Source organism: Anastrepha ludens, chromosome 5 (genome assembly GCF_028408465.1).
Source record: "Anastrepha ludens isolate Willacy chromosome 5, idAnaLude1.1, whole genome shotgun sequence".
NCBI classification, from domain to species: domain Eukaryota; kingdom Metazoa; phylum Arthropoda; class Insecta; order Diptera; family Tephritidae; genus Anastrepha; species Anastrepha ludens.
The window spans coordinates 32,331,437-32,351,970 of record NC_071501.1 but is presented as its reverse complement, the minus strand read 5'-3'; the positions used below and the strand labels follow the sequence as shown (position 1 = coordinate 32,351,970).

The 20,534-nt window shown below is 33.6% G+C and overlaps 1 protein-coding gene and 1 non-coding gene across 3 annotated transcripts in view; both read right to left on the bottom strand.

Annotated features, from left to right (window-relative positions):
• Positions 1–329: 329 nt before the first annotated feature.
• LOC128865433 (WD repeat domain phosphoinositide-interacting protein 2) overlaps positions 330–20,534 on the bottom strand; it is a 43,740-nt gene continuing 23,535 nt past the window's right edge. The window contains exons 2-5 of one of the 2 annotated variants that reach the window (XM_054105812.1): positions 3,727–4,433; positions 3,291–3,662; positions 1,389–1,742; positions 330–1,237 (exon numbers count right to left, since the gene is read on the bottom strand). In XM_054105812.1, coding sequence (XP_053961787.1) covers positions 1,092–1,237; positions 1,389–1,742; positions 3,291–3,662; positions 3,727–4,433 — 1,579 coding nt within the window. In that variant the 3' untranslated portion in view covers positions 330–1,091. Of the gene's footprint in view, positions 1,253–1,388; positions 1,743–3,290; positions 3,663–3,726; positions 4,434–20,534 lie in introns of both variants that reach the window. The other variant, XM_054105811.1, reaches the window with a different exon arrangement.
• LOC128865491 (U4 spliceosomal RNA) lies at positions 6,732–6,872 on the bottom strand. The gene has a single exon (XR_008454824.1). It is a non-coding gene; the product is annotated as a U4 spliceosomal RNA (small nuclear RNA).

The window sequence follows — 20,534 nt, the reverse complement described above, 5'->3', positions numbered from 1 at the left end:
TTTCTTAGAATTAAAACTTTTTAATTTTTTTTATAACTATTTTCCATATTTTTTATAAGCTCTCTCTGTATTTTCAAATATATTTAGGTACTTGTTTTTAACACTTTCAATGCTGTAACGTTTTATTGACAAATGTGAGTGAGCGTGTGTGTATATGTGAATGTGTGACTTATCCTCCTGCTTATTCGCCACTAATAAATTGATCAGCCATACATGTACATGTACATACATATTTAACATTTTACAAGGTTATGAGATTGTCGGAGAGTATGGACGTTTTTTGTTTTTGCATGTACATACATATGCACACTATACAAAAACTACTAATGCTTGCTCATAGACTGACGCTATTTTGTTCTATTTTTATTTTTATTTTTTTTTTTTTTGCAACTAACAAAAACAACAGCAAAAATGTGCATTTCTTAAAAGTATGTAAATTCTAGTAAAGTTAAAAAAAAATCATAAGATAAAAACATATACATATTTTTTACATAAAATCAGTAATAGTCGAGAGAGTATTTTAGAACAGTATGACATAAATGTGTATATAAAAAGGCGATGAAGAACTATAAGTAAATAAATTTAAGAAGATCGCAAAAAGCCCATTCGAAGGCCTCGGAAAATATCACTCTACTTTAGTTAATGGTAAAAGAGAGGCGCAGAGAGCAAAACGCAATATTGAAAATATATTGTAGTAGCATGTGGACCCTGTACCCGCGTGTGTAATAGGTAAATGCTTACTAAGTTTAATTGGCTAACGAATATTTTATACAGTATTTTATAATTTATAATTTACTTTGCTTGTATGCTACAGAAATGAATGCGAATCAAAATGTTAAAACTAATATCAATACTCGCATATGTGTATATGTATGCATGCCCTATTTATATTTTCTAACATTTAATTTTTACATTTTTTTTTGCATTCGATTTTAAAACATCATTTTTAAACAATAATTATCTGCTAATTGATACGTTTCACATTTTGCTAATTTAATTGTTGATTAATTTTTTTATTGAGCGCTGCTGTTTTTGTTTTTGTCTTTACAAAAGCCTCAAACTCAATCAAAAACTGCTTTACACATTTAAATTTAAGCTTTCGCAGCGGCGGCAAAACGGTCCCCTTCGTTCCTCCGCTTTGGTGTCCAAAAGCGCCTTGCATAGGACACTGGCGGAAAATGATGCTCATCCAAAAATGCACTTTTTATGACGGCCTTACGGTATTCGGCAGGGTTTTCTGAAATTGAACAAACTGCCATGCAGAGAATTTTTCATATGAATTACATCAAAGTTAAAGTGGTAATTTATTTAAACAACATTTAAAAAATTTCTTAAAATTAAACGAAAAGTTCACACCAACCAAACTTAGTATGTGAATGTTAAATTACCTTTTGCGCGATCGGCCGGCTGGCGTCCTTTCAATATGTCTGCATATGAGTTGTCCTGCAACGGATATGGATATTCTATCATACAACCCGCACCGTCGCTCTTTTCACTCGTCGCATATAAGTTCTCCGGCAACGGACATGGATATTCTATCATACAACTCGTAGTGTCGCTCTTTTCACTCGTCGCCTCACTGCTGATATTTCTACCTGAAGTTGTTGGTGTTGTTGTATTTTTTGGTGTGCTATCACTTTGATTAGCATCGACAGTGCTTGTGGTTGGTACGGTACTTCTATTTGCCTCCTTATTGGACGAACCGGGCGACATTTTGTCTCCGTTGTCGCTAAGACTGAGCTCTGAAATGGAAAGGAGAATGGTATGAAAAAGGAAATAGAACGAGAGGGGAGCAAATTGATTTAAAATTTACGTGCATTCATGTGATATTTGAAATAAAAAAAATTAATTTAATATAAAAAAAACATGGAAAATAAATAAAATAAAAAAATAAAATTAATTAAAAAAAAAAACCAAAAAATAAACAAAATTAAAACAAAAAAATAAAAAAAAAAAACAATACAAAAAAAGGAATACGAAAAAATATAAAATATGTATATATATAAAAATTATAAAATAAAAATTTTAAATGAAAATAAAATTAAAAAAAAAATAAAAAAAAAAATACAAAAAATAATGGAGAAGGGGAATGATTTGAAAAAGTAAATAGAATTAGAGGGGAGCAAATTAATTTAAAAAAATTTAAAAAAAATATTAAAAAAAATACAAAAAAAATACAAAAAAAATACAAAAAAAAAACACAAATTAAAAAAAATATCATAAAAAACCAATTAAAAATTAAAAAAAAATAAATAAATAAATGAAAAAAAATTTAAGAAAAAATGGAAAAGGAATGATTTGAAAAAGTAAATAGAATTAAAAAGTGACAAATTGATTTAAAATTTAGGAACACAAAAAAATTATTTAAAAATTAATTGAAAAAACACCAAAGAATAAATATAATAAAAAAATACGAAAAAATGCGTAAAAAAATATCCAAAAAAAGTAAAAAAAACTTTTTTAAATATAAAAAAAATTAAATTAAAAAATACAAAGAAAATACATAAAAATAAAAAAAACTATTAAAAAAATAAATTAGAAATTAAAGAAAATAATAAGTAAATTAAAAACATTAAAAAAACTAAAAGGAATAATGGAAAGGAGAATGATTTGTGAAAAAGTAAATAGAATTAGAGGAAGCAAATTAATTAAAAAAAACATCAAAAAATAAATAAAAATACAAAAGCAAAACAAAATGTACAAAAAAAGAAATAAAGAAATATTTAACAAAATATTAAAAAAAAATATATTATTGTAAAAAAAAAAATATTTAAAAAAAAATATTGTATATAAAAAATTAAAAAGAATAATAAGTGGAAAAAATTTAAAGGAAAAAATAAAAGAAAAAAATGGAAAGGGGAATGATTTGAAAAAGTTAACAAAATTAGAGGCGAGCAACTTGATTTAAAATTTAAGGTACATGAGAAAAAGATTGAAAAATTAATTAAAAAAACATCAAAAAATAAATAAAATCACAAAAAAATACGAAAAAATATGTAAAAAATAAACAAACGATTTTAAAAATTATTAAATTGACTTTAGAGGAGTCGAATGCTTTTCAGAAGCTATTAAATGTGCTTTACTGCATCAAAAAATAATATCCTTGCAAGCAAACGATTTTAAAAAGTATTAAATTGACTTTAGAGGAGTCGAATGCTTTTCAGAAGCTATTAAATGTGCTTTACTGCAACAAAAAATAATATCCTTGCAAGCAACAATAACAACATGAAAATAGCATTTAAAAAAAAAAAACAAAAAAGATCAACGAACAATATTTTTTCACTCCCCACCTTCGACACCATCCAGGGCGCCGCGCAAATCATGCACCGCCTGTAACTTGCACACACCACCAAGGTCCGCATTGAATTCGTGTATGTAGAGGAAACCTTCTTCGCTGGCGACCAGCACCTTCAGTTCCTTTTTCACGAACGTCAACCCACATACATGGCGCATACCCGGCTGTGCCAGCACCACCGTAGCGAAAGCGCGATCCTGCGCGAGCACATCGCTCACTTGTGTTGGCAAAATATATGACGTTACCGCCCTCGTAAAGCTGTTGGACCAGGTCGTCGCTGCCACCGGCTCTTCAACTGTCTGCTGCTGTTCCGCCTTCCCCAATCGCTTAACAGCAGCAGCATCCTTCACCGCTTTCATAGCTGCATCTGCAATTGAGCAAAATTCCCAATTGAAAAATTCATTCACTCATTTTGCCCCCAAATCACTCACCTGTTCTCTCGTCAATCTTGAATATGTGCACCGTTTCCGTATTGGAGGTGATACAAATAAATTGTCCACTAACCGAAAACACCAACGACGCTATGTCTACACAACGTTTCACGCCGCGTCGGAACTCCTGCAAGCGCTGGCCATTCTTCACATTAAACAGACGTATCACAGTGCCGCGCTCTGAGGCGGTCGCCAACAGTAGGCTATTGGGCGAGAAATTAATTGCCGACAATTTGCTCTTATGAGCATCAATCGTGAGACCCCACTCCAGTTTGGATGTATTGTAGAGTGCCAGCATGCCAGTGGAGTGACAAACGGGGAATGCCAAGAGCGAATTGCACGAAAGTGAGCACACACCGAGCTCATTGGGTGGAAGATCCTCAATGGCATACAGCATCTTCATGTCACGTATATCATGAATGTGTATGCTCTCTGAGAGGCAAACAATCAAACGTGCACGATTCATGCGTATGCTGATTATTTTCGTGGGGTAGACACAATTGCAGATTTTCTGATTCTTCTTAAAGTGCACCATTTGCAAGCAGTGCGGCTTCTCGGCAGTGACCATCACTAGTAGAGAGCTGTTGAATAGGCGCTCGACTAGAATAATATGCTCAGAGTGCTCGGCGTAGATTTCCTCGACCTCGTCACAACTATTGATGTTGAAAATGCGAAAACCATCGCTACCGTCCAGAACGTAAACTGAACTGGAAGAAGAAGAAGGAGAAAATTTTATTCAAGATAAGACAAATAGCAATCAGAGGCATAAGAACTAAATGATTACTAATTAAAATGAAAATAAAATAGAATTACCCTCTTAAGGGGTTAAGGGTAGTCAGAATTTAAAAAAAAATTGCATTTTTTGTGTAAAAATTTAAAGTGAATCGGACAAATACTTTTCGAGTTATTCAACAATTAACCCTCGAGAACACGCGCTATGAGCATTTTGCTCAAGCAATTTTTCATTTCGCGAAATTTTTATGTTCTATGTAATTCTGGCACTAATTGTGGTGAGTACCTTCGCTAGTAGTTGTGCATCGTACTTTGAAGAGCATTTCTTTCGATTAGTGCACGATCGGACGTGTAGGCAGACGGTTGATTTTTAAGAACGGCATTTTGCTCATTGCGCGAGAAACAATGTAAGTATTTCTTGATTTATCTTTTTTGTTGAAAACCTCGGGTTGTGAAAAGGGTTGCTGCCCCAATATTGAATAGTGGCAGAAATATTACCATGGATAATTATTTTACTTCAATACCTTTAGCAGATGAACTATACAAACAATATGGAAACGACCATGTGGGTACAATAAGAAAAAATAAAAAGGAAATTCCACCTCAATTTATTTTAGTAAAAGGAAGGCCGCAACCACATACAATGACTGCATTTGCCGAAAACAAGGTTCTTGTCTCTTACGTTCCAGTGAAAAAAAAGAAAAAAGTTGTACTTATGCTATCATCACTTCATGCCGATGGCCAAGCTAATGATGAAACATCTGAGAACAAACCCGAAGTAATAACCTTTTACAACCAGACGAAAGGGGGTGTAGACACTGTTGATCAAATTAAAGGCACATATTCAGTTTCCAGGATAACCTGCAGGTGGCCAATGCGCCTCTTTTTCACGCTTATGGACATTACTGGCATAAACGCACAAATAATTTACGAATCAAATACAGGCAATTTAACCCAGAGGAGGACGTTTCTAAAGGAAATTGCCCTGGAGCTAATAAAGCCACATATTTCTAATCGGCAGGCCATAAAAACTTTACCTCGTGATTTAAGAAATACTATGGATCGCATTGTACCAGCAAAAGAACCTGAAAGCCAACACCTACAACCGGGCTTTTGCGAGCTTTGCCCCAGGAGTAAAAACAGACGTTCGAAAAAAGGCTGCACTTTACGTGGAAAATTACTTTGCACGGAACACGTTAAGTATATGTGCCCATCTTGCTTCGAAAGCAACGTAAATGGCAATCTTACCGAAAACTGATTTTTGTCTTTTATTTATTTATTTTGTTACAAGGAGTTTTTTTGTTAATATACTAAAGTATGAATGTAAAATTTTTGGTTATGTCTTGATTGAATGAATTTATATAATTTTACAGTGTGAATTTCTTAAATAAACACATAATTGCAAAAAAATGACTTGGTATTATAACTACATATGTTAAAAAGGAAATGTTTAAAAATCGTAATCCATTAAAAAGTTACATTCTTACATGAAGTGAGCAAAATGCTCATGCGCGAGAATCCGTGCTATCTTACGAGGCGCGTGTTCTCTAGGGTTAACAAAGGGCGCTCGGGCCCTGCGGAGTAGTAGTAAAAACTTTTCTCAAAACTATGTTTTTTGAACTGATGATCACTGTAACTTAAAGACCGTTTGGTAGATTTCAATAAAATTTATACTGCTTTTGAAAAACATAAAAACTCGTGCCTGGCCGAAAGATTTTTTTTCAAAAATTTCGATTTTGTTTAAACAATTAATTGTCGGTGTTTTTCTCGACAAAAATATTTCCTGAAGCCACCATACTTTTAATTTTGAGAACAAAATTTCGATCAGACACAAGATTATCTATTAATAAAACTAATTTCTTTTGTCCGATTGATTTCAGATGAATCTCCAAGGATTTGTGATGATCACCGCAAGGGATTTCTGGAGAAACAACAGCGATAACTTTTACAAATTTTTTTTTTTTTTTTTTTTTTGAAATTTCGCTGAAGTCAAGTCAAAACATGATGCATTAATGCTATGTTATTATTTTTGTAAAATAAAATAATTAAAAATCATCATTTTTGCGGACCGCTGACTACCTCTGATTCAAAATCAGCCTGCCTTGGGTAAACCAAAAAATAATTTTGTCTTATTTCGGGTTCAAATTATTATCTTCCATTAATAAACGTACATAATACGGGCTCGGATTCACTTAACAAAATTTCCCTAACGATTTTTTTTTGCCTTTATACCTTTATCTCTAAATTATATTTGTAAATTTATTAAATAACAAGCCCTCTCGGGCTTCCAAAAATTGCCCTGGCGGACGGTATTTCACGTCCTCCATGGCGGGGTATTGGTTAAAGTTTTCAACTAGCAATAATCGCACCTCGGTAGAACCTCATTGGTTACGATATCGCCTCTGCGCAAAGCTAACTGTAATCGCTCATACAAAAACTACTTCACTCCTATTATTTATGAACTGTATGAGAATTACAAAGCAACGCAGCGTGCGTGACCTACCAACCATAAAAAGGCAGATAAGCAAAGTCAAGCACAACAGCAAACAACAAACACAAAGTAAGCATTGCAGTTATGGGGTTGTTTGTGCTTGGTTTATTTATGGCATTATGGCATTATGGCACTAAGCAGCCGACAACAGACAACAGCAAACAGGTTAGCAATGGAAAGTAAATGAAGAATTCGTGATTGCAATTTGTTTTTTTTTTATTTTGGTACAGCTGATTATTGAAATTTGTACGTGGTCTGCGAAATGTTCATTATGCAAATATCTAAATACGCTTTTAATGAATATTTTTAATACACATTTTTTATGTTCAACTACATACGTTTATGTACATATGTACATACATACTGCATACCATACAGTACTGGCTACCGTTGGAAGTAGGTAGTAATGAAATAGCGAATCTTTCAACAGTCTGCTTGTGAAATATCTATTAAAATTCGGTTTGTTGGTAGAAGCAAATGGAAAAACAACAAGAATTACAGCCACGGAATCAAATTAAACGCTGCTGGTAATAAAATTAACAACTACTTGTTTGGAATGTTTTTTTTTGGTATTCAAGTATGTACATAATTTTTGAGTTTTTATTAAAACAAAAAATTAAAAAAAAAAATTCAGAACATTTTCAGTCTACTCGAATACGAACCAACGACTTCAAACGTGCCAGGTAAAGTGCTTACCAACTGTGCTAGCAAGCAACATAGGGTTTTAGGGCAGATGTTGTATTTGACTTGATGTAAAAATTCATTGCTTATAACAGTCATTTTGCCATTTGACTGTGCGCATACATCAAATTTTAGGTACGCGGAAATTTGTATACTTTGGTTACCTAATCCCACGTCGTGACGTTATATTGTAGAAATAAGCGCGGTACGCGAACGACCTATCGACATGGGATTAAGGTGCCAAATGGAACGACATGGGATTAGCGTTAAGTCGCCTTATCTTTTTACGATATTCGCAAAATTTTCATGCTAATTTTTTTGCTATTTCATATGCTTTTTTCGTTAATTTCTTAAGCGTTTGCTATATGCTTTAAATATAGTTTATTATATTATATAATAAAATCGTAGTAAATCAAAGTTTCAACATAGAAAATTGTACAAAATTGAAATGAAATTATCATCAAAAATATTCAACTTTTTTTAATCAAAATCTTTAAAAAAGTTCTGGGTAGGCAGCTTTATAATATTAATAATTGGTGCTTTTACACCCTGTGTTGCCTTTGTTGGCCGCGGTTCTCTGCTATTTGCTGTGAGACTCTAGATTTTTCAATTTTTTTGCACTTTTTTCCATATAAAAGACTTCCAAGCATGAGCTTTTATGACCCAACTATTTTTTGACTATTATTTCCTATGGCTCCAGGGAGGAATAAAGGGCCAAATTCTGCGCCAGTCTTTTAGTTTCATTCCAAGTTAAATTCACAGCGCGCGTTTCCAAATCCAATAATCGCCTCCAGATGTTCGATGGTGTTCATCGCCTACGGCTGCCTTGGCGTCGTATTTACTGTACTTGCAGCCCAATTCTGTGCAATTGACAAATTCAGTTCTGGCTTATTTTTTAATATTGACTATTTGTCAAGTGTTTGGTATTCTGTGTCAGAAGTAAAAAGCTCTTTTCGATAAATGGTCAAGATGTCGAATTCACTTGACAAATAAGCACATTTGTGAATGATTCAAGAGGTTTATTTCCACTAAGGAAAGCGTACGTTGGCAAGCAATACGTTGGCATTGCACCGACGGAAATTAAACCACCAAAGCTCGTTTGTCCCTGCACTGTCTTATGTTTTCAATTAATTTTTTGAGGCCAGTGAAGAGATCAACATCCAGCGTACGCCTTCAAAATTGCCATTGAATTTCAAATAGAAAAATTAAAAGTGCTAAATATATGCATAAGTATGTACGTATGTACTTCTATTGAATGCAAAATGTGTACTTATAAGTATGTATGTATGTATGTATGCATGTATGTGGATAAAATAAAAATAAATTGAAGCAAATGCAAAGTGGACATTACCAAACTGGCAATACACTGATGAACAAAATAATTAAAACTTTTTTTTAAATTTTTTTTTTTAAATATAGTTCATACTATACTACAAAAAGTAAACTTTATAACCCAAAGATTAACACTTTCTACAGAATTTTAAAAAAATTGTACATTATTTAAAAAAAAATTTTAACTTTTTACTCGGAACTTGTGGGAGAGTCTTAAAACGTTACGTAATACTCTTTCGTTGAACCATCTAGGTAAAAAACGATATGAAATTAAAAACAAGTGGATAACAGATGAAATAATTACGTTAATGCAAGAACGACGTACTCACAAAAATAAAAATAAAAATAGATTCAGAGAACTTAACTATGAGATTAATAAATACGTGATGCAAAGATTGATTGGATGAAAAGCCAGTGTGAAGAAATTGAAAGACTACAAAAACTACATGACGATTTCAATGTTCACAAGAAACTTAAAGAAACTGCCGGAATTTATCGCAAAACTATGTCTAATTTTTTATTGGATGACAATAATGAAGTTGTGTTAGATCTTTGCGAGAAGAAAAAAGTCTGGCAAGAATACATTTATTCCCTTTTCTCGGACACTAATAGATCTGCGTATCAGTCAGCACCTATTGAAAATTTATCAGGACCTGCTATAATAAAAGACGAAATAAAAAATGCCATAAAAAGATCCAAGGATAATAAGGCAACAGGTCCAGATGAGCTTCCTTCTGAAATCCTGAAATTAATAAATGACGAAAATATAGAAGTCCTCGTAATAATTTTCAACTATATTTACGACACGGGAAAATACCTACGAGACTGGCTTAGATCTACTTTTATTGCGCTACCAAAGAAGAAATGTGCAAAGAAATATTGCGATCACAGACTTACATATAAGCTTGATGAGTCATTCATTAAAATTTTTTTTGAAAATTATTCATAAACGAATTTACAAGAAGTGCGAATCAGCAATGGGAGAAACACAATTCGGATTTAAAGAAGGCATGGGCACCAGAGAACTGCACCGGCTCAGTGTAAAACATTCATACGCTTCGCTTGAACAAAAAAACAGGCCTTTGCGTTCAAACGATCGAACTTGTTCAAATAAGTTATTGTCATTGTTTATTTCAGCTCAATCAAATCATGTGCTGCGTTTTAGCTCTCCGATGTTATCACCAATCGTCTTCATAGCAGCCGTTTCGGGTATTTGCTCGTTCGGCTATACATTCATTTTTTTGAGCAAGAATAAAAGGGCTATAGAGCCAAATGAGCCGGTTTGAACACGTATGATCCCGCATGAGTTGTTGCTTGTAACTAACGATAGCAAAGTAAAAGCAAAATTTTAAAGCAAAAACTCTATATTTTCATATTTTTTTTCTTAAAACTTATAATAAAACACGAAAGAAAATAATGTAAATAAGGAAACATAGCTGAAACCAACTAATCCTTTCAAATACGAAACGCAATTTACAGCGCACATTGTACGCCAACGCTCGAGTGCTCGAACATGTGCTATTTACAATAATGACAATTACTTCTTTGAACAAGTTTGATCGTTTGAACGCAAAGGCCGATGCTAATTTCATTCAATGCTGCTTTTTGTTCAATGATTAGATTTGAGTCGAAGACATTAGATCATACGTGTTGACTGAGCTGAACTACGCGTTCGCCTGCATGAGCTGACTGCACTTGACCAAATATTTTGGTTCAATTGACTGAATGTGAGCAAGAAATTTAGCTTATGAACAACTCAAGAAAACAATGAGCCATGCAGGTCTCTGATCATAGATGACTAGATGTGAAACTCTTTTTCTCGTGAGAGCGCTGAAAAATGTGCATTTTTTATAACATTTTCCAATATTGCCACACCGGTAGAAGCATGAATTGGGTATTTTTGAACCAAAGGTCTGGAATTTTTAGTTTCCACATCACCATTGAGGTTAGTATTTAGTGTGCGGTTGCCCAATGGCCTTATATCACTCGTAAACACCTACATATACTAAAAATAAGCACAATCCGTATGAAATATGTACATATGTAAATAAGCCAAAATTTTAAAAATTTATATGTAAATGAAATTATTTAAAACTGATATACATAAGTAATTTAATAATAATAAAGTTATGAACCCGAAAAACATAAGTTATAATTAAAAACATGACTTACTGCGATTTTTTAATATAACACAGAAAGTATGTAACAAAAAAAAAATTCTCAAACAACGAACAGAATAAGTTAAAGCAGATTACCCTTAATTTTTGTAAAATATCTCAAACACAAATTCAGTTCCCTTACCTACGCTTTTCAACCATAGAATATTTACGTATATACAAATTTACATAAACCAACACACAGTTTTCAATAAAATTACATTATGTACATAAGAATAATTAAAAGTAGAAGTCGAAAAGGATATAACGAGTTTTGGATTCTACAAACTCACTTAAATTCAAATTATTACATTTCAATTGAATTAATTTTAAGACAAATAATTATAAACATTTCAACACGTCATTTCTCCACTAAGCAAAAACGAACTGTTTTCGTCTGTTATTTTTGGCGCGTTTCTTCTGGCAGTCTGCCATTTCGCCTATCAGCTGTTCAAAATCCCATAATGTGTGAGTGCTGCCAAGTTTTGAAACGTCCTCATGGGCGCGCTCTCTCTCAAAATGAATAAGTTTCACATCTAGTTATCTATGTCTCTGATGGGCACACGTGAAGCCAAGGCGAATTTATCACAGGTGACAGCAAACACATATAAGTAAAACCCTACATGTATTTGTTGTTGCGTTTGGTGCAAGCAACACGTCAAAATCAGCAAGCAAATGTAAACATACGAATGTAAACATACCAATACATACAAACAAAGCATATCATTTTGACGTAAGCCATACCTACGGCGAAAAATTCAGCTGGGTGAATGCTGTCACCTTAATAAATCCACCTTGCGTGAAGCGCTATTTTGTATTCAAGTATTAGTTGAAAATTGCAAAGACGTCCAAAAAGATGTGTTTATGTGTTTCATAGATTATGAAAAAGCGTTGGACACTGTGTTCAGCACGACAAGCTCATTGAGATTCTACAAAACATGGATATCGATACAAAAGAAATTCAATGTATACGCAATCTTTATCGGCAGTAAACTGCAGAAGTTAACATAAACAACGAAACTACAGACGCTATACCTATACGAAGAGGGGTTAGACAAGGATGTATTCTCTCACCATTACTATTTAACATCTACTCCGAAAGAATCTTTCAAGAAGCTCTCCAAGGATTAGAAACTGGCATTAAAGTAAATGGGACAAACATTAACAATATCAGATATGCTGATGACACAACTCTCTTATCAGACTGTCTAAGTGGACTACAGGAGCTAGTCAATCTTACGCGTTGCAGTAAAAACTTCGGTTTAAAAATCAATATTGATAAAACTAAATATATGATTGTCAGCAGAAAAAACACCTATGTTGACACAAGCTTAACAATTAATGACATGCTCATAGAAAGCGTAAAAAATTTCAAATACTTAGGTTGCTGGATTAACGAAAATTGGAATTCTTCAAAAGAAATAAAAGCTCAAATTGAAATTTCTAGGGCTGTATTCCATAAGTACAAAAAGGTTCTTAATAATCATGACTTCGATATTAAATTAAAAATTCGATTCGTTAAATGTTACGTGCTCTCTGTACTTCTGTTTGCTATGGAGATATGGACCATTAAAACCACTGAAATGAATAAAATAGAAGCATTTGAAATGTGGATATATAGAATAATTCTAAGAATACCCTGGACAGATAGAGTAACAAATGCTGAAGTATTGCGTAGAATTCAGCATGATCAACAATTACTAACCACCATAAAAAGAAGAAAAGCTGCGTATTTGGGTCATATTATGAGAAACGACAAAGATTATGTACTTCAACTAATCCTGCAAGGAAAAATAGAAGGCAAACGAGGCATAGTCAGAAAGCAACTATCCTGGCTGAGAAATATAAGACATTGGACTGGAATCGGCAATGTAGGAACTTTATTGGAGACAGCGAGAAATCGAGACCTTTATCATGAACTTATAACAAATTTATATTAAACGTAAAGTATTTTTGTAATTCGATATTTAATTGTAATATATATTGTATAAATTGTATGATCGCCTATATTCGGAATCGAATTGGCAAATAAAGAAGAAGACTCGGAATTTGTAGAAAAATTCTAGGTACGCAGTTTTGTAGCCCATTCCATTTTGATACAATAAAGTGCAAGTTTAAAGTCGGTAAAAATTTCCGTTTATGTTTGACAGCTTCTTTTTCGCAAAGCTGTTGCGCATTTCCTTCATATAACGAATGTATGATTTAATTTTTGTTATGTAAATAAATTTAAATTTGCGGTTATAAATGTTATCTTTGAATTTTCATTATATAATACCAGAATAAGTTTAATATATAAAAAAAACAATATAAAAAAATAAAAATGTTTTCGCATACAGCATATGTATGTATGTATGAATGTGTAAATATGAACAAGCATATGTATTCACGTATGTATTTCGTTTGCACGCAATTAGCAAAAACAATTTAACAATTGACGGAGCAAATTTTTTTATATACATATGAACATATACGAGTATATCAATGACGTTGTGTGAACGAAACGTGCACGAAATTGTAAATTCGTTAACAAACTACGGTTCTTGTACAAATTTATATATGTATGTATGTACACAGAAGTGCACACGAGCACTGGATAGACTCGCTTAAAGTCATACATGCATATGCACATACGGACCTACAGTAAGGGGCCAAATAATCTCAGAGTGTTGTAATCACTATTAACACATTACTTATCTTGTGCACATATTTGTGATTTTTGTTGAACTTCACATGCATACATTTAGAGTGGCGATAACTGTTAATTTTAGTTTCAAGTCAAATAAAATTAGATGTTTCAGCTAAAATTTTACAGGATTGCATTTTTCAGTTCTTCTTTTGTCACGTCTAATCATTCTTTGTCTAGACTCTCTTACGGCATCGCTCGATGGTTATCATATACTTCAATATTTGTTTGCGCTTTGAGTATATTAGGTCATAAATAAGTAAATATACATAGTTTTGTTAAGTTTTCCAGAAGTCGAGAGTTGACGAAGCACTTGTTGGAAATCCTCCTACCATTAGATATAAATATAACCTTCTTAGAATCTACACCAAAAAAGATATAGGGTGTTAGGATAAAAGTACCTTAAATTACACAATCCCCCCTACCTCCGCAACCAAGCCCCTTTCACCCTTACGGCCCCATATGATTTTTTGTTCCTATCGCCATCCCCCATCCCCCATCTTCCCAAGTACACGCCCCTACGAAAAGCGGTACATCCTGTTTTTGATTCTCTTGAATTTCATCCGGCAGCAGATACATTTTTTTTTCAAACATTAGCGGTAGGTAATGTGTTAAGGTGGATTCTCAAAGATCTGAAATATTCTAATTTCACAGCAGTTAAAATAATTAAAAAAAAAAATAAATCGAAAAATTTTATGGTAACGCCATTTTAGGTTAGGTTATACTATTGTTATGCTGGCTGGCCGAAGACACGCCTAAAGCGATACCAGATGAGAGCCCTATTTTTAGCGAAAATATGCATCACTAAGATGTGCGTATTGTTCGTGAATTTTAGGAGTAGGCGAAGATCTTGTCAGGATACATTCTAGTCTTTCAGAACTGATAGCACCGAACACATACATTTTTTTTTAATTTTGAAAAAGAATTGAATTTTTATGAATATGAAAAAATTTTGAAATATGAAAACAAATACCGGTAGCTTTGAGTGAAAACTTACTAAATCCACTTTTTCCAAAATCATCTATTTTAATGCAAGAAGCAAGTAGAAAAAAAAATGCATTGTCTCCTAAAATATCAAACTACTTGTTTTATAGTATTTCTAAGCGCTTCTTCTCAGTGATATACAACTTTTCTAAGTCCAACATCCTCAAAGAAAATATGATAAGTCCCAAGAATACAACAACTTTGCATCAACGAAAGGGAAATCGATTCGCTTGGGGTTGTTTCAGCTCAGAGTACGCGATATTTTCTGCAAGTGATGTTGCGAGTTAAGCGCTTAAAGAAAATGCTAGGAAATGAAAGACATTTTTTCATTATTTCCTATAAACTTTGAAAAATTGGGCTTAGCAATTTTTCGCTGTTAGCTAGTGATTTCAATATGTTAGCTCCCCCCTATTCGGCTAATCCTTTACTATCTGACCTTAGATTTCGCTGTAAGAATTATTTGAAATTTTACGATAAAGATAGTCGCGTACCATCCGCAAAATTTAACATTGTTTTCGCCTCGTTAGTTTAACTTTTATTCCTGCCATTTCACTGACAGAAGCGAACCTAACGGCAAATAGTTGCATTAGTTAACGATTCATGTAATTGACACGAAACACCAAAATGATCGAAATGATTTTTTTCTAATAGCGGTAGTCCCTCGGCAGGCAATGACAAACCTTCGAGTGTATTTCTGCCATGAAAAAGCTACTTATAAAAAACCATCTAACATTCGGAGACGGCGTAAAATTGTAGGTCCCTCCATATGCCGAACAACATCAAGACTCAGACCACAAATTCGAGGAGGAGTTCGACTACAAAACCAACAAAAAGGAGGTAATTGGCAGAGCGGTTATCAGTGGGTGTTACCATCTGTGGGGAATCTCCATTTGCCAGCAGCCACTCCATGCCTATTTGGGCGGCTCATAAGTTCGCAACCGAAGGTGCTTAGCGATGACTTATCATCTGCCTATTGATAACACAAATTGTGTGATTCATTGCTGATATAAATAGCACTCCCTTTTTATTTATTTTATTTTAAGAATTATCTCTGAAACAACCAACATCTTATTAATGGATCAAACTTTTGAAGAAATATGGTCGGTTCTTGAAGACTTCTGCACCTCCACACGCAAGGATGAAAAATGGGCTCGGCTATATCAACATGGAAGAGAGAGAGTTGTGAACACGACCCCCGCCCGGACTGCCCAGTGACGGCAGTGGCTGAAATAAATGTCAAAAAAAAAAAACTGATTTCATGCCAAAAGGTCCAAGTAATTTGGACACTGATTCAATTCTTCTAAAAATTAGATAAATTTTAGGTTTGAGTATAATAAGTAAACTGAAAAAAAAAATAAAATAATAGTTGAAAAAAATAATAACAATTGAAAAAAAAAATTGAAAAAAAAAATTAAAAAAAATAATTGAAAAAATTTTTTTTTTTAAATAATTGAAAAAAAAAATAAAAAAAAGTAATTGAAATAAAAAAAGATAATTGAAAGTCTTCTAAATATCGCCTATAAGGTTCTAGCGAGCGTATTGTGTGAAAGGCTGAAGCCCACCGTCAACCAACTGATTGGACCTTATCAGTGTGGCTTCAGACCTGGAAAGTCTACCATCGACCAAATATTCACAATACGCCAAATCTTGGAAAAGACCCATGAAAGGAGAATCGACACACACCATCTTTTCGTCGACTTCAAAGCTGCATTCGACAGTACGGAAAGGAGTTACCTGTATGCCGCTATGTCTGAATTTGGTATCCCCGCAAAACTAATACGGCTATGTAAGATGACGTTGCTCAACACCAGCAGCGCCGTCAGAATTGGGAAGGACCTCTCCGAGCCGTTTGATACCAAACGAGGTTTCAGACAGGGTGACTCGCTGTCGTGTGACTTCTTTAACCTGATGTTGGAGAGCATCGTACGAGCCGCAGAACTTAATCGCTCAGGCACAATATTTTATAAGAGCGTACAATTGTTGGCGTATGCCGATGATATTGATATCATCGGCCTTAACAACCGCGCTGTTAGTTCTGCCTTCTCCAAACTGGATAAAGAGGCAAAGCGAATGGGTTTGGTGGTGAACGAGGACAAAACGAAGTACCTCCTGTCTGCAAACAAACAGTCGGCGCACTCGCGTATCGGCACTCACGTCACTGTAGACAGTTATAATTTCGAGGTTGTAAAAGACTTCGTTTATTTAGGAACCAGCATTAACACCGATAACAATGTCAGCCTTGAAATCCAACGTAGAATCTCTCTTGCCAACAAGTGCTACTTTGGACTAAGTAGGCAACTGAGCAGTAAAGTCCTCTCTCGACGAACAAAACTAACACTCTACAAGACTCTCATCATGCCCGTCCTAACGTATGGCGCAGAAGCGTGGACGATGACAACATCCGATGAAGCGACGCCTGGAGTGTTCGAGAGAAAGATTCTGCGTAAGATTTTTGGACCTTTGCACGTTGGCAACAGCGAATATCGCAGGCGATGGAACGATGAGCTGTATGAGCTTTACGGCGACATAGACATAGCGCAGCGAATAAAGATCCAGCGGCTTCGTTGGCTGGGTCATGTCGTCCGAATGGATACAAACGCTCCGGCTTTGAAAGTATTCGATGCGGTACCAGCTGGTGGTAGCAGAGGAAGAGGAAGGCCTCCTCTGCGTTGGAAAGATCAGGTGGAGAAGGACTTGGCTTCACTTGGCGTGTCCAACTGGCGCCGGTTAGCACGAGAAAGAAACGACTGGCGCGCTTTGTTAAGCTCGGCCAAAATCGCGTAAGCGGTTATCGCGCCAATTAAGAAGAAGAGAATTGAAAGTAAAAAATAAATAATTGCAAATAAAAAATAATAATTGCAAAAAAATAATAGAAAATGAAAAGTTATAATTTTGAAATTTATTCCTTGTTTTCATACTGAAAAGTAAATTGAAAAAATAATAATTGAAAAAAAACAAAAAATAAAAAAAAACAATTGAAATAAAAACAAATAATTGGAAAAAAAATAACTTAAATAAAAAAAAAATTATTGCAAAAAAAAAACAATTGAAATAAAAACAAATAATTGGAAACCAAAATAACATAAATAAAAAAAAATTCATTGCAAAAAAAAAATAAATAATAATTGAAGATGAAAAATTATAGTTTTGAAATTTATTCCGTGTTTTCATTTCGATTTTTTCAGAAAAGGCGAAAAATTTTTTTTTTGTACACTCATGGACATTAAACTAGGTGACCGTCATTTTGACCAGTTTTACTTTTGTTTGTTTAATGTCTTTAAATTTCTTATTAAAGTTAAATTCATTATAAAAAAAAACATTGTAGAAACATTATGAAAGTTCTGCAAATTTTCCCCGAAATTTCAAACTACTAGGTTGTTCAATAAGTTTTGCGGTTCGATAAGAAAAACCCAATTTTATGGTTTGAAATGAACATCAATACACTTATTCCAACAAGATTTCAATTTATGAATTCCATTCCTGAATCTGTGTATCTGGAAGGGCTGCAAAATACGCTTCCACAGCTGTTATGACCTCGTCATTTGATGAAAAACGATTTCAATATTCGCTCATAAATTTCCTTCGCTTTTAAACCTTTCAAGAATAAAAATTCAATCACCGCACGATACTTGATTTTTTCCAGTGTAGAAAATACTGTGACCCATCAATACTAAATGGCTTATAAACAAAGAATGAATTGACAGATTGAAATGAGAATTCATATGAAGAGTGTACCAATACCATAAAAAAAAATTAGGCTAGTAGCAAAACTCATTGAACAACCTAGTATTTAATCGGAATTTCTAGAATAAATTTTGGTATGCAGTTTTTAGTCTATTCAATTTTAGTATAATAAAGCGGCCGCCGTAGCCGAATGGGTTAGTGCGTGACCACCATTTGGAGTTCGGAAAGAATCTACGTTCGAGCCTCGGTGAAATACCAAACATGAAGAAAAAGTTTTTTCTAATAACGGTGAAATGTATTTTTTCTGTTTAGCTTAGCGTCTTAAGTCATTCTCAAAACAAATTTTGTAAAGAAAAGTTGAACATATTTAAAATTTTTCAAATGGGAAAACGGACTTCTCTTGAAAAAAGGGACGACATTATTTTTCATTATAAAGAGGGCAAAAGCCAACGAAAAATTGCAGAAATTGTTGCTATCAGGATAGAAGATAAGTTCAGATCTGCGCCAAATAAAATATTTAATGATGCAGGTAAGAGGTGGATTGTTCGCAAAGTTCTCCAAAATTAACGAACGAAGTCGAAAAATACTTAGACAAGATCTGTAACCCTGAAACTCAGAAACTGTTCGTAGAGGACTGCCCGAAATAAGCCGTTAATTAATGCTCGTAATAGAAAACAGAGAACAGAGTTTTGCAGACAACATTTGAACAAAGACATTTCGTTCTGGAAGTTCGTTGTTTTTGCGGATGTAACCTTTTCACGTATGATGGGAAGTCCTGCGTTTGGAGCAAACCAAACACCGCGCTTGAACCATGTAATTTGCGCTCTACAGTTAAATACGACGGGGACAGTGTGATGCTATGGGGTTGCATGTCCTATTCAGGCATCGGAAATTTAGTATTTATCGAAGGGAACATGGATTAGTACAAAGTGCGGATAAAATGGGCATTAGGGATTTGTTTACGTTCTACTAAGACAACGATCTCAAACATACGTCTGGTATTGTAAAAACTTGGCTTATCTGGAACTGGCCCACATGTAGTACAGACACCTGCATAGAGCCCAGATCTCAACGTTATTGAGAATTTGTGGTCAGCGCTGGAAAAGGAAAAAAAAAGAAATCACAATATTTCTAATGCTTCTGATTTGAAACGGGCACTACAGGAAAAATGGGATAAAATTAGTTCCGATTATACAGCAAAACTTGTAGAATCTAAGAGTTCCCGATTAAAAGCTGTTCTGAATCAAAAGGCATACCCCACAAGTATTAGCCGTAATAATGAAATCGAAATATTAATGTGTTTATGTTTTTTGAATAGTTTTAATTTAGTGCATTATTTAAGCTGTGACCTCAAAACTGTAACTGAATTATTTTAATTTGCCATATCTTTCTTACGAAGAAACATTTTTTGTTATTTTTTGTTATTAAATAAAACATGTTATTTAACAAACAAAAAAAAATATGTATATATACGATTTTTTTCTGTAATGCAAATACTATAAAATATATTTGATATTTTAGTAATTTTTTTTCGCTGCATCAGATAAGCCGTGAGTCACTTTATATATAGCGCAAGTTGAACGATTTTTGAATTTTGTTTTTCATTTAATAAAATTGTTGAACGTACTTTGTATGGAAAAAGATAGTTGACAAACAAAAATTTTTTTTGAATTTTTTAAATATTTTTCGAATTGCACTCTTTATTGCCTAATTTAGCTATTTACTCTCACTTACAATTTTTTATTATAAAATATATACATACATACATATGTTTATCTATTCCATACACCCATTATATGCTGCTATTGTTTTACATGCCATTGTACACATAAATACATGCACACATACTTGCATGGTACTATCAGGGGCGGAGAAGCACGATTTTCTTTAAAGGCAAAGATTAGAAATCGTGTGACTTCCTACTTCAAAAAGTCAAACAACCCAAATAATAGTACAGTGGCAAGTGATAACGCATTTAAATACGTATATGTAAACATGCATACATACATACATACATATTCGTATGGCAAATAACAATAATCACTTTTGTTTTGTTTAGTGTACG